Source organism: Brassica rapa, chromosome A02, assembly GCF_000309985.2.
Source record: "Brassica rapa cultivar Chiifu-401-42 chromosome A02, CAAS_Brap_v3.01, whole genome shotgun sequence".
In the NCBI taxonomy this organism is placed as follows: domain Eukaryota; kingdom Viridiplantae; phylum Streptophyta; class Magnoliopsida; order Brassicales; family Brassicaceae; genus Brassica; species Brassica rapa.
The window spans coordinates 6,799,345-6,810,903 of NC_024796.2; the positions used below are offsets into that span (position 1 = coordinate 6,799,345).

At 37.4% G+C, this 11,559-nt stretch overlaps 1 protein-coding gene across 1 annotated transcript; it reads right to left on the reverse strand.

The window, feature by feature from the left end:
- Positions 1–379: 379 nt before the first annotated feature.
- Positions 380–11,351, reverse strand: LOC103851904 (stigma-specific STIG1-like protein 2). The gene is made up of 2 exons (XM_033283756.1): positions 9,894–11,351; positions 380–5,227 (listed from the first exon to the last, which is right to left on the reverse strand). Exon 2 carries the CDS (start codon positions 2,650–2,652, stop codon positions 2,149–2,151), a length of 504 nt encoding a protein of 167 aa, XP_033139647.1. The 5' UTR covers positions 2,653–5,227; positions 9,894–11,351; the 3' UTR covers positions 380–2,148.
- Positions 11,352–11,559: the final 208 nt, after the last annotated feature.

The window sequence follows — 11,559 nt, forward strand, 5'->3', positions numbered from 1 at the left end:
AAAATATATTTATAATATTTATGAAATATGAAATATGAAATTATAAATATGATAAAAAGAAAATTAATAAGATTATTTGGAAGATATATAATTGTACGAATTAAAATTTTGAAATTTTAAAATATAAAGTTTGAACAATTAAACTTTGTATTTGAGGTTCTATTGTTAAAACCTTAAAATTTAAGATTTTAAAATTGTCTTTGAAGCATGTGAACTTTAATATTTGAAGTTATAAGTTTGCTTTTACATATGCTCATAAACATTTATTTGTATATGTAGATCTCAAGATGTACTAAGGTAAATGAGACTTTATTAAATTCATCTTTATATATACGTATAGAACATTATTCATATTTGGTGTATTATAATTAATACACACTTTTTTTTTTTTTTTTGAAATATATACTATTATTCATCAACCGGTTAAACCGGAATTCAGTGTTTGATACAAGTTTGGTTCAACCAAAATTTCTCTAAATCAACCATTACAAGAATAGCTTCGCTCGCCCACTTAACCGACGCCATCCGCTAATCTGCTCTGGAATCCTCAGAAAATCAATCCCCGTTCTCTACCGTTGATGTTGACCACAAAGAGGTGGGGTTTACCTCGTTGCCTCGGATGCCGGACTCCTTGTGACATCGCTGGAGTTGCTAGATTTTGATAATCTCCCCATAACATGTATCTTGACTGGCCATGAAGCACTAGACTCGAACGGTTAAGAGGTAAGAGATAGCAAACCTTGAAGAACGCCACTGAAACCTTACCGAACCGTGGACTGAGGAGGAAATAGAGCGCCAAATACCACGAATAGATCAAGCAACTCAGAACCTCCGAACAAGACGAGCTGCAATGAAGACAAACCACACACCGGGTCTTTAGTACCTGCAATAAGATAGAGAAAAGCCTACCAAGATCACCAAAAGGCAATCCCAGCACTGGGATGGCTTAAACTCTAATCAAGTCACCCCGTCGAGCAAGACCGAACGACTCAAACAATGGCCCCAACCGACGCCTTGACCCGAGAACTAGAGAACCTAGCACGGTCTTCTTGCGCTTCATAGCTACTCCTTGCTGGTGAAGCTAAGTAACAGACAATGAAGCGGTACCAAACAGCTCAAGACCATTTCCGAAATGGACTGAGCAACAACCCGGGTTAGTAAGTGAGGCGGACTAGCAAGTGAAGAGCGTCGTGGAAGGCACAACCCACTCTGCCATAGACGACAGAAAAAGCTGGAACCTCCAGAGAACGCACACGCAGAAACCACAGAGAGACCTTGGCCACACGACCAGCAAGTATCCAAGTGTACGTGCTGACGGTACTCTACCGTCATCTCCCCTGAGCAGTAACACAACTCGGACCCGAGACAAGACACCAAGCCATGACTCCGAAAAGGTTAACATACTCCACTCCACAACGAAGAGACTTCGCCAATAAGACACACCAGATGAAGAACCAGAGGAGAGAGCACGAGCCAACCACCACACGCCTTCACCGCCTCGGCGACAGACAGATCTACAAAAGGAAAAACGAGATCCGCCATAGCCAAACCCTAAAAGCCGACTCCTTTCCTCAGTAAAACCTTGCTATCTCGTTGAGACTCCAGAGAAAACACCACTTACTACCGGATCTATTTCTCCTCGAGGTAGATTTAGGGTTCCGGCGAATGAGATCCCACCAGAATCACAGACATATCGACAGCAGAGAGAAAGACTAAGAGAGAGAAGCAAAGAGAAGACAAGCAGAGAGGAGAGAAAGTCCAGCCGCCGCCGGAACCGAAGGCCAAGCAGCGGTGGAAACGATATCGTCTTTTTTATCGCCTTTAGAATAGGAGACTTTCTTTTTTCTTTTTATTCTTCTTAATACACACTCTTATATAAAACTTGATAAAAACAGCAGCAGGACTGGAAACGAGGATGTTCCATTTTATTCGTAGACATTAAAGTAGAAAATTAATCTTTTTATATACCCTCAAAACATTATGGGAATCCAAAAATACACACAAACACTTTATTAATTATTAAGTAAATAATTAACTGGACCGACCTTTTTTTAATCAGCGTCCATGTAAATAAATTATATCCGTATAATTGTATACTTCAATCAGTTTTTTTTTACGTGAGCGTGACGTGAATGAATGATTGAATCATCACGCGTAGTTACAAAGACCGTAGACGCAGAACTCGCCTAGTTCGCAACGATGGTTACACTCACCGCAGTGGCGTTTATCGTAAGCCACGTAAACGCACTGACCGCGACAACATGTTTGCCCGAACTTGCATTTGTTCTTACACGCACCGCAGTTTTTGTCGTCGGTTGATAAATCCATACACTTGTTGTTGCAACAAACCATTGTAGAGTTTGCTCCCGTGTTGTAATAGCTGCTGCTGCAGATCTCTGGCTCCTTGTTGCAATGGTCGGCTGCATTTGGGTTACGGGCTTTAGGTCCTTGACCGTTGTCGACCTTTTCTGACAAGAACCGACTCGGTCTGGTCTTAACCGTTCCTGGTGGTGTATGGTCCTCAAAAGGATCATCGAGAGCAAATGTTGCGGTTGTCGTGGTATTGGTTCTGGTGGTCGTGGTGGTGATGATAGCGATTGTGATTGCCATTGTTAATGCAATTGTCACGAGTAGCTTCATTAATTGCACCATTTCCTCCTGACGTATGAGTGTGTTCGCTGAGTTAATTAAGGTTCGAGAGATAGTTCTTCTTCTTCTTCTTCTTCTGTTGTTTATGTGAATGTAGAGAGAAAAGAGATTTAGAGGGAGAGAGAGAGAAATTGTGTTGTGAGAAATTGGGAAGAAGGTGGACTTAGGGTTTATAGCTGTGATCTAGACGAGTTGACGCGTGAAATGTGGTGAAAAAGGTAAAGAAAGGTTTCAAGCGATCGATATTTTGTGGTGGGGGGGAGGGGGGGGGGGGGGGGGGGGGGTTGATTATCATATTTTCTTTCAGCTGAATACTATTTCATGGACATGCACATGCGTACGTTGAGGTGCACATACGCGTTTATACAACTGAAATTAGGAGGGTAATTAGGAGGGTTAATTGGAGTAAAAACTTATGTGTAATATGTGATTTAATCAAAGGCATAGTCTGGTAATAACGTAGTACAGCATTAGTATTATGTTGCTATAATTCTGATGGGCTTGTGCAATCATTTCTTATTTCTCTTGTTTTAAACTAAATGCATGTCTAAACAAAAAAGAAAACTAAATGCATGTTAATAAAAAAGAGAAAGAACTATCATTGGAATTGTTGATTCTGATTATATCTTGGTTCTTTACCTATATTGGCTTTCTGATTTAGTCAAGTTACAAAAAGAAGTATTTGGTCAATGAAAAAAAATTATATATATATATATATACCAGCTTACAAACAAGGAGAACAGAGTCGTTAGAAGCTTTGCAAAAAAAAAAAGATGGGTAAATAGACACTTTACGTTTATATGCGTGGCGAACCATGACTGAATCCATCGCTTCGCCTCATGTGCCGGTCTGAGACGATTCGGGCGAGATGCAAGGAGAAGCAAAGGCGTCCATTTTAGTTATATTTGTTTATTTATTTTTAAGTTCTAATTTCATTTGTCGTGAAAACCACACGAGCCACTGGTTTATATTTCTAAATTAAGCAAATTGAACTTATACATCCTCTAATAGACACTTGCTTTAACTTGAATATTACAAGTCGACCTTCATACGCCCAATCAACCGGACTATATATTGTTTATATAATTGAAGGCCATTTTTACATTGTAATTTGTAGGAATAAAATATTAAGATGAATTAAGTCAAGAAACTTAGAAAACACTTAATAAGCATTGACAAAAGATATATACAATAGTTTTCTTTTTGAGAAATATGAGAGCGATTTTAGCAAGGTTAAGTTCCTTTCTTCATCGCTACCAGCCTTCTGTCCATATCAGTCAAGTAGATTTGTTGTGTGAGTTTTGATTTAATGTGTAACAACTTAATGTTAATACGAGACAAAAATAAGTTTTCTAATTGGAAATATATTTCCTTACTAAAAATATCTTAAATCAAAAGTCAATTTAATTAGTCTTCTGCAGGAATATGTTTTTCTTTTACTTTTGGTCTGCAGGAACATGTTCCAAGTTACTACTTACTAGGTTATATAAAGTTCAAAAAATATATTTAATAGGCTAAAACTTAACATTTGGGAAGAATCCAATATATGCAATGATCAAACGCATGCAGAGTGGAAATTGAATCGTGATGTCCACTGATATGATAACTTGGTTTATCAAATTATCAAGCATATGTTTTTGCATGGATATGTAATTAATATAGTCTTTGAAACGATTATCTTAGTCATTATATCATTGGTAAACCGAACTAGTGAATTGTGGGAATAAATCGAACCACTAAAGAAAATTCTTGAATAAATTAAATGGTGAAAGACGTCTGCAAATATTAGATTTAGTGTTTGTTTATAGTTAAGAAAGCCGTGGAGATAGGTCAACGTTATTTGTACAAACTTTACGTCAGAAATTAAGGTCAACACCATTCCCTTGTGTTTCCTATTGGTCATTTCCTGACCTATACGATACTCTACTGTTTCTCTACGATATTTTCTGTTGCATTATGTATTAAGCCACGCGCAATTAACTTGCCTAATTTACGTTAATAATTGCATTTGATTGAGAGCTCAATACATACAGATTTATATTTATTAGCTGTAGTATCTGTTATTGAAACTTGTGAAACGATGTGTGATGCTGTTTCAAACAAGAGAGTTCATATCACTTTACACAAAGGGGTCATTTTATAGACTACCCTTCTATTATTTTAGCTAACAAATTTTATTGAAGTTGACCAAAAGTCCGTGTTTATTGCCTTATTGGTAAAGTTACAACAGGTTCTTCCGTTGCATTGCATCCTTAAAATACAACTTACACTTTCTTCTTCATTCATCAAAATAGAATGATGATGATGATGATCCATAATTGTTTCGGTTGTGTCATATTCAAAACCAGGAGAAAATTATTTCTTTGCATGTATTTAATCGGAGAATCTCTAAATACGACCCGTTTGAATTTAACAATAATACATAAGAAGATTAGAACCAGATAGATTGTTGTCTATGCAATGGAGAGAGACATAGAAGTTAAAATTATGGGCAAAATATAACATTTAGTTAGTTATAGGGTCAAAAATACAAAGAAAATAAAAAAATGAGTTTCATTGGCACATGTACCCCTAAAACCTATAGAAATCAAGAGATCGAAATCACAAGAACGAATTCTTATTGCTTTAGAAAATAACTCAAAACTAAAGCTCAATCACTCACACAATCCGTAAGTAATTCATCAACATAAGTATCGCTATATATAAGACTAGTAAACTCCTAATCCTATTCAATCAACACTTTCCATATTTCCTAATCCTTTTAGATATTCATTATCTAGATAGGATTAGGATAGCTTGTGTTTCAAGCTATCGTCAAGCTTACTTCAACATTCTCCCCCTTAAGCTTGATTTCATTTTCACTTTCGTCATGCACGCCAATGAGTCTTCTCATCTCTTTAAACCGAACTCTTCCAAGAGCTTTCGTAAGTATATCGGCCTTCTGATCATTACCCGGAACATGCTCTACTTCAATTTGTTCATTCTCAACACACTCTCGAATGAAATGAAACCTCCTATGTATATGCTTACTACGTCCATGAAACACCGGATTCTTTGTTAGTGAGATGGCTGATTTGTTATCAACTCTTATAATCACCTTCTTGCAATCACCTCCCACGATTTCACTTAAAAGTTCCTGCAACCAAATAGCTTGTTTTGCAGCCTCTGTTGCTGCCATAAACTCAGCTTCACAAGAAGATAATGCCACGATCTCTTGCTTTTGGGAACACCAGGTTATTGGACTTTGATCGAAGTAAAACATATGTCCGGTCGTTGATTTCCCATCATCATTATCAACATTGTGCGAACTGTCACTGTAACCCACTAGTACTTGACTTGTTGATCGTCTGTATCGAAGGATGCATGTAGTAGTGCCCCGTAGGTAACGCAATACTTGTTTTAACGCAGCACCATGGGAGTCTTTAGGTTCTTGCATGTATCTACTAAGTACTCCGACACTGAAAGAGAGATCAGGCCGTGTATGCAGTAGATATCGAAGACAACCTATGCACCTTCTGTATTCTTTCGCATCAATGCTTCTCTCAGTCGACGCCTTGGACAGTTGCAGGTTTACCTCCATGGGTATATGAGTCAAGTTACACTCGCGCATCCCGGTTTCTTCAAGAATCTTTTGTGCATATCTGTTTTGTGATAGAATAATACCTTCTTCATCTTGAATAACCTCAATGCCTAGATAATATGTCAATCTTCCTAGATCGCTCATATCGAATTTGCTTGCCATCTCACGTTTGAACTCCACGATTAATTGCAGTGAGGAGCCAGTAACTAGTAAGTCGTCAACGTACACACACACCATCAGAGTGCTTGACTTCTCTTCTCTCCTATAAACTGACGGTTCCTTGGAGCAACGGGTGAAGCCAAACTCTTGCAAGATCCGGTTGAGTTTGATGTTCCAGGCCCGGGGGGCCTGTCTCAAACCATACAAAGCTTTCATTAACTTATACACCTTATCTTCTTTTCCTTTAATCTCGAATCCTTCGGGTTGAGAGACGTAGACCTCTTCTTTTAACTCTCCATGTAAGAAAGCCGTTTTCACGTCCAGATGGTGTATCTCCCACCCATTAGCAGCCGCAATAGCAATAACCAGTCTAATTGTCTCGATTCGTGCGACGGGTGCAAATACTTCATCGTAGTCAATACCGTGTCTTTGAACGTATCCTTTTGCTACCAACCTTGCTTTGTATTTATTAATACTTCCGTCTGCGTTTCGTTTTATCTTAAACACCCACTTCAATCCAATAGGTTTAAAACCTTTTGGTAAGTCGACAAGCACCCAAGTGTTATTCTTTTCTATAGAGAATATTTCATCTCTACATGCATCAATCCATACCTTTTGCTCCTTAGCCTCCGAGAAGTTCCATGGTTCGTTATTTATGATCATCAGGAGTCGCTCACACTCTACCTCGGCTAACAGGATGTAATCTTCTAAGTATGGAGGCTTAGTTGATGCCCTTGTCGAACGCCTTGGTTGGGGTTGAGTTTCTTCTTCATCATCGTCTAGTTCATCATGTTCATGGTCATCATCTTCAAGTTCATGTTCGTTTGACGTTGGAGCATGTTCTTGATCGTTAACGACTCCAGTCAATGGTATTAAGTCTATCTCAAATGAGTCTGTTTTCTCCGATGCTCCCAAGTTCCAGTTCCACTTCTTTTTTTCATCGAAATAAACATCTCGACTCACAATTATTTTGCTACTTGAGGGATCAAGCAGCCGGTACGCCTTCGATCCAGGCTCTGTTCCGAGATGAACCAAGATTCTGGATCGATCATCAAGTTTCTTTCTTCCTGCTTTCTCTGTTCTTGCGTAGCAGATACATCCAAAGACTCTAATGTGGCTAATGCTAGGTCGTTTGCTTCTCAGTGCTTCATACGGTGTTTGTTCGATCAGGGACCTCGTCGCAATTCTATTGATTAGATATGTAGCATGCCTTACTGCTTCTCCACATAACTCATTTGGCATACTCATATGTTTAAGCATGCTCCTTGTCATCTCAAGTAGCGTACGATTACGACGTTCAACAACTCCGTTTTGCTGCGGTGAGTATGGAGCTGTCGTGTGTCTATTGATTCCACGTTTATCACAGTAGGATCTGAACTCGTGTGACATAAACTCTCCTCCTCTGTCCGTTCGGAACGTTCTTATGACTCCTTTTGTTTCTTGTTCTGCAAGCGTTTGGAAACTTTTGAATTTCTCAAAAGCTTCACTCTTCTCTTTAAGCAATACTGTCCACATATAACGTGAGGAGTCATCGATTAATACAAATACGTAACGTTTTCCTCCAGGTGTAGGAGGAGTGATAGGACCGCATAAATCTCCATGTACGAGCTCGAGTGGTTGTGTTGCCCTATGCAATGTTGCCTGAGGGAAAGGCTGTCTTGTTTGCTTTCCAAGTAAGCAGGATACGCATGTTTCCTTTTCAATCGTTATGCGTGGTATGCCAATAACCAATTCCTTATTTATCATCATTCTCATGGTTTCGGTATTGACATGACCCAACCTGGCGTGCCATGTTGCAGATTCGCTAGACGAAGGTATCAAGAGGCATTGGACGATATCAGCTTGCAGAATGACCTTATAAAGTCGATTCCTTGATCGTGTCGTCCTTACCATTAGTTCTCCAGATCTATCAAAGAGCATAAGTGTATTATCTTTCATTCTGACCTCGCAACCTGCTTCGGTGGCTTGGCCTAGACTTACGATATTGCTTCGTAGTCCTGGTATATAGTAAACGTTACTCAGCACTTTCTTCTCGCCTCCGCTAAGAATGAACTTGATTGAACCTTTTCCCTTTATATCAATACGAGAGTCGTCCCCGAAGCGAACTTTGCCTGTAATGTCTTCATCGAGTTTGTAAAAGAACCTACGATTTCCACTCATGTGATTGCTGGCTCCGTTGTCTAAGTACCACAAGTTCTCCATTCCTTGCTCGTCTTCGAAAACACTTGGTTTTACCTTCTGTTCGTTAAGATAGACCAATTCGTGCATCATCAAAGCGTCTGCTTCTTCTGTTTCTTCTTCCTTTTTTTCAGTAGTCTCCTGCAATTTGAGTAGTCTGTCGGGACAGTCCGTTGCATAGTGACCTATTTTGTCGCATCGAAAACACGTTATATGGGATGTATCTTTCTCTTGTCCAGGGTTTTGTCCTAGACTTTGCTTATAAGCGTCCCGTTGAGCATAGAAGTTCCACGACCTCTACCTCTTCCTCGCGGATTTGAACGTCCTCCTCGGCCTCTAAAGCCACGACCACCATAGCCATTGTAACCACCTTCTGAGTTAGCGTACATCAACTTCTCTTGATCCTCGTGTTGATTGTCATCTTCTTCACATACTCTTTCCTCGTATGCTTTTAACCGACCGACGATATCTTCGAAACTTGTTGAGTTTAGGTCGAGAACTTGTTCAAGAGAAGCAACAATGTGAATGTATTTCCTTCTTGGTAAGCTCTTTAAAAATTTCTTTACAAGTTTTGATTCCTCTATAATCTCTCCGAGAGACGCAGATTTTGAAGATATTTCGGCTAGCTTGCCAACGAAGGTATCAATCGTGTCTTCGTCTTTCATCTTAAGTCGATCAAAGTCTGCCATGAGTGTCTGAAGCCTAGCTTCTCTTACTCTTTCAGCTCCTACATGTCTAGCCTTAATTGCATCCCATACAGCTTTTGCTGTGTCGAGATCTCCAACCTGTAGCGTTAATGCTTCAGGAATGGATTGAAACAATAAGGCAATAGCCAAGTTATTCTTCTCTTCATCTTTATTTCCTGGATCAACCGATTCCCATACTTTATTCACCTTGAGGGCAACTTTCATTCGCATTGCCCAAACCGTATAGTTTGTAGAACTTAGCATAGGAAATCGAATGGAAGAGGGACCAACCCCCTTCGTACTTATCTCCGATTCATCTTTAATATCACTCATCGTATTATCACTGTTTCGTCGATCTCTTAACTCTTAGGGCTCTGATACCAAATATAGAAATCAAGAGATCGAAATCACAAGAACGAATTCTTATTGCTTTAGAAAATAACTCAAAACTAAAGCTCAATCACTCACACAATCCGTAAGTAATTCATCAACATAAGTATCGCTATATATAAGACTAGTAAACTCCTAATCCTATTCAATCAACACTTTCCATATTTCCTAATCCTTTTAGATATTCATTATCTAGATAGGATTAGGATAGCTTGTGTTTCAAGCTATCGTCAAGCTTACTTCAACAAAACCAACCTATATTAGGGAACTACTACCCATCTCTTGTCTAAACTCATTTTCATTTCGAAAATATCCCTTCCTTCTACTATTTCTTCTGGGTCAGCCGGTACAGTGCGTCAGCCAGTGCGGTGTTAGTCTACAAGATAGATGTGTTTTTTACTAACTCTTTTTTATCATTTCTCTCTTATTTCTCTCTTATTTCTTTATCATTTTATTTTTTCCTAATTTTTTTTCTTCTCCTCTAACTTACACGAACTACATTTTATGTTTTCTAATTTTAATATAAGATTTTCGTGTCAATCTCTAAAAATCTCATTCAGTTCACTTTGAAATTTCACTATATTTTCATTAGTTTCTTTTATTTTAGTTATCTCCAACGTCATTACAAATCTATGTGGTAAAAACCAATTTTTGTGTTCGAACCAAGTTTCTTTTATTTTTAGCTATTTCACATATGGTTTTTAGCTGATAAATTAGTTGAAACATGGTTTTGACTTGATATATTTTTCTCACGAAATGATTTACTATTTGATAAATAATTCGTTACATGATACATGTGATGTTAGCGGATACATAGCTTCATAACAAATTAATGATAAATGTTCCGTATGATATTACAAAAGACTTGTCTATAATTGATATATGGGTTGTGTAATTTATAAATGATTTGATAAGTGAGTTAATATGTTAACTGAGAAATAGTTTATTAACTGATAATTGATTTGTTACTTGTTGGAAATGTTACATGTTTTGTTAGCTGATACATAGTTTGATATCGATAAATTGTTTGTTGGCTTGTATATTATTTGAAACTTGATTTGGTATATGAAAATTGGATTGATACGTAATTTGCGAGTTAATTGTTTTTTGGTAAATGGTTTTTATCTGATCAATGATTTGTTATTTGTGTAGTAATTGATACTTTTTATTTGTTATCTCTGTAGTTAAATGATTGTCTTAGGTCATCGTCTGGTCTATGTTGATACTTCTCGTGCCGAGGAAATTCGTTCTCATCCTTGGACTTCCTCCGGTGCATAAACTTGTTAGAAAATAATTGTAAGTAGCAGATACATTCTTGTTAGATAGTGCAATGTTTGTTAGCTAATACATATTTTGATAACATTTATGTTAGCTGTTATTTACTTAATCACACGATAATATTTATGTTCAATTTTATCAAAATTTTCTTTTTTTTTATTTTACATAATTTATTGGAGAAAAAAGAAGGAAGATAAGAAGAAAGAGAGTGTAAATAAAAGTAAAAGTCCTGAGAAAAAATAAAATAAAAAAAGTAAAGAGAATGTGAGAGTGTAAGAGGAAAGTGAATGTGAAAGTATAATAGGAAAGATAGTGTAAAAAGAAAGAGAGTGTAAAAATGTGTAAGAAAAAAAAGAATGTAAAAATCTGTAAGAATGTGTAAGATGAAAGAAAGTGTAAGAATGTGTAAGAAAAAAGAGAATGTAAAAATGTGTTATAGGAAAAGTAATGTAAAAATGTGTGAGAGGAAAAATAGTGTAAGAATGTGTAAGAGGAAAACAAATATAAAGAAAAGTATTTTTGGAAGTCGAAGGTAAAAAATGTAGAATAATCTACACATATGTCAAATGATGTGTAGATGATTAATTTTGACACCATTTATGTATATCGAGCAAATTCTCTCTAAAAGAATCCTAATTT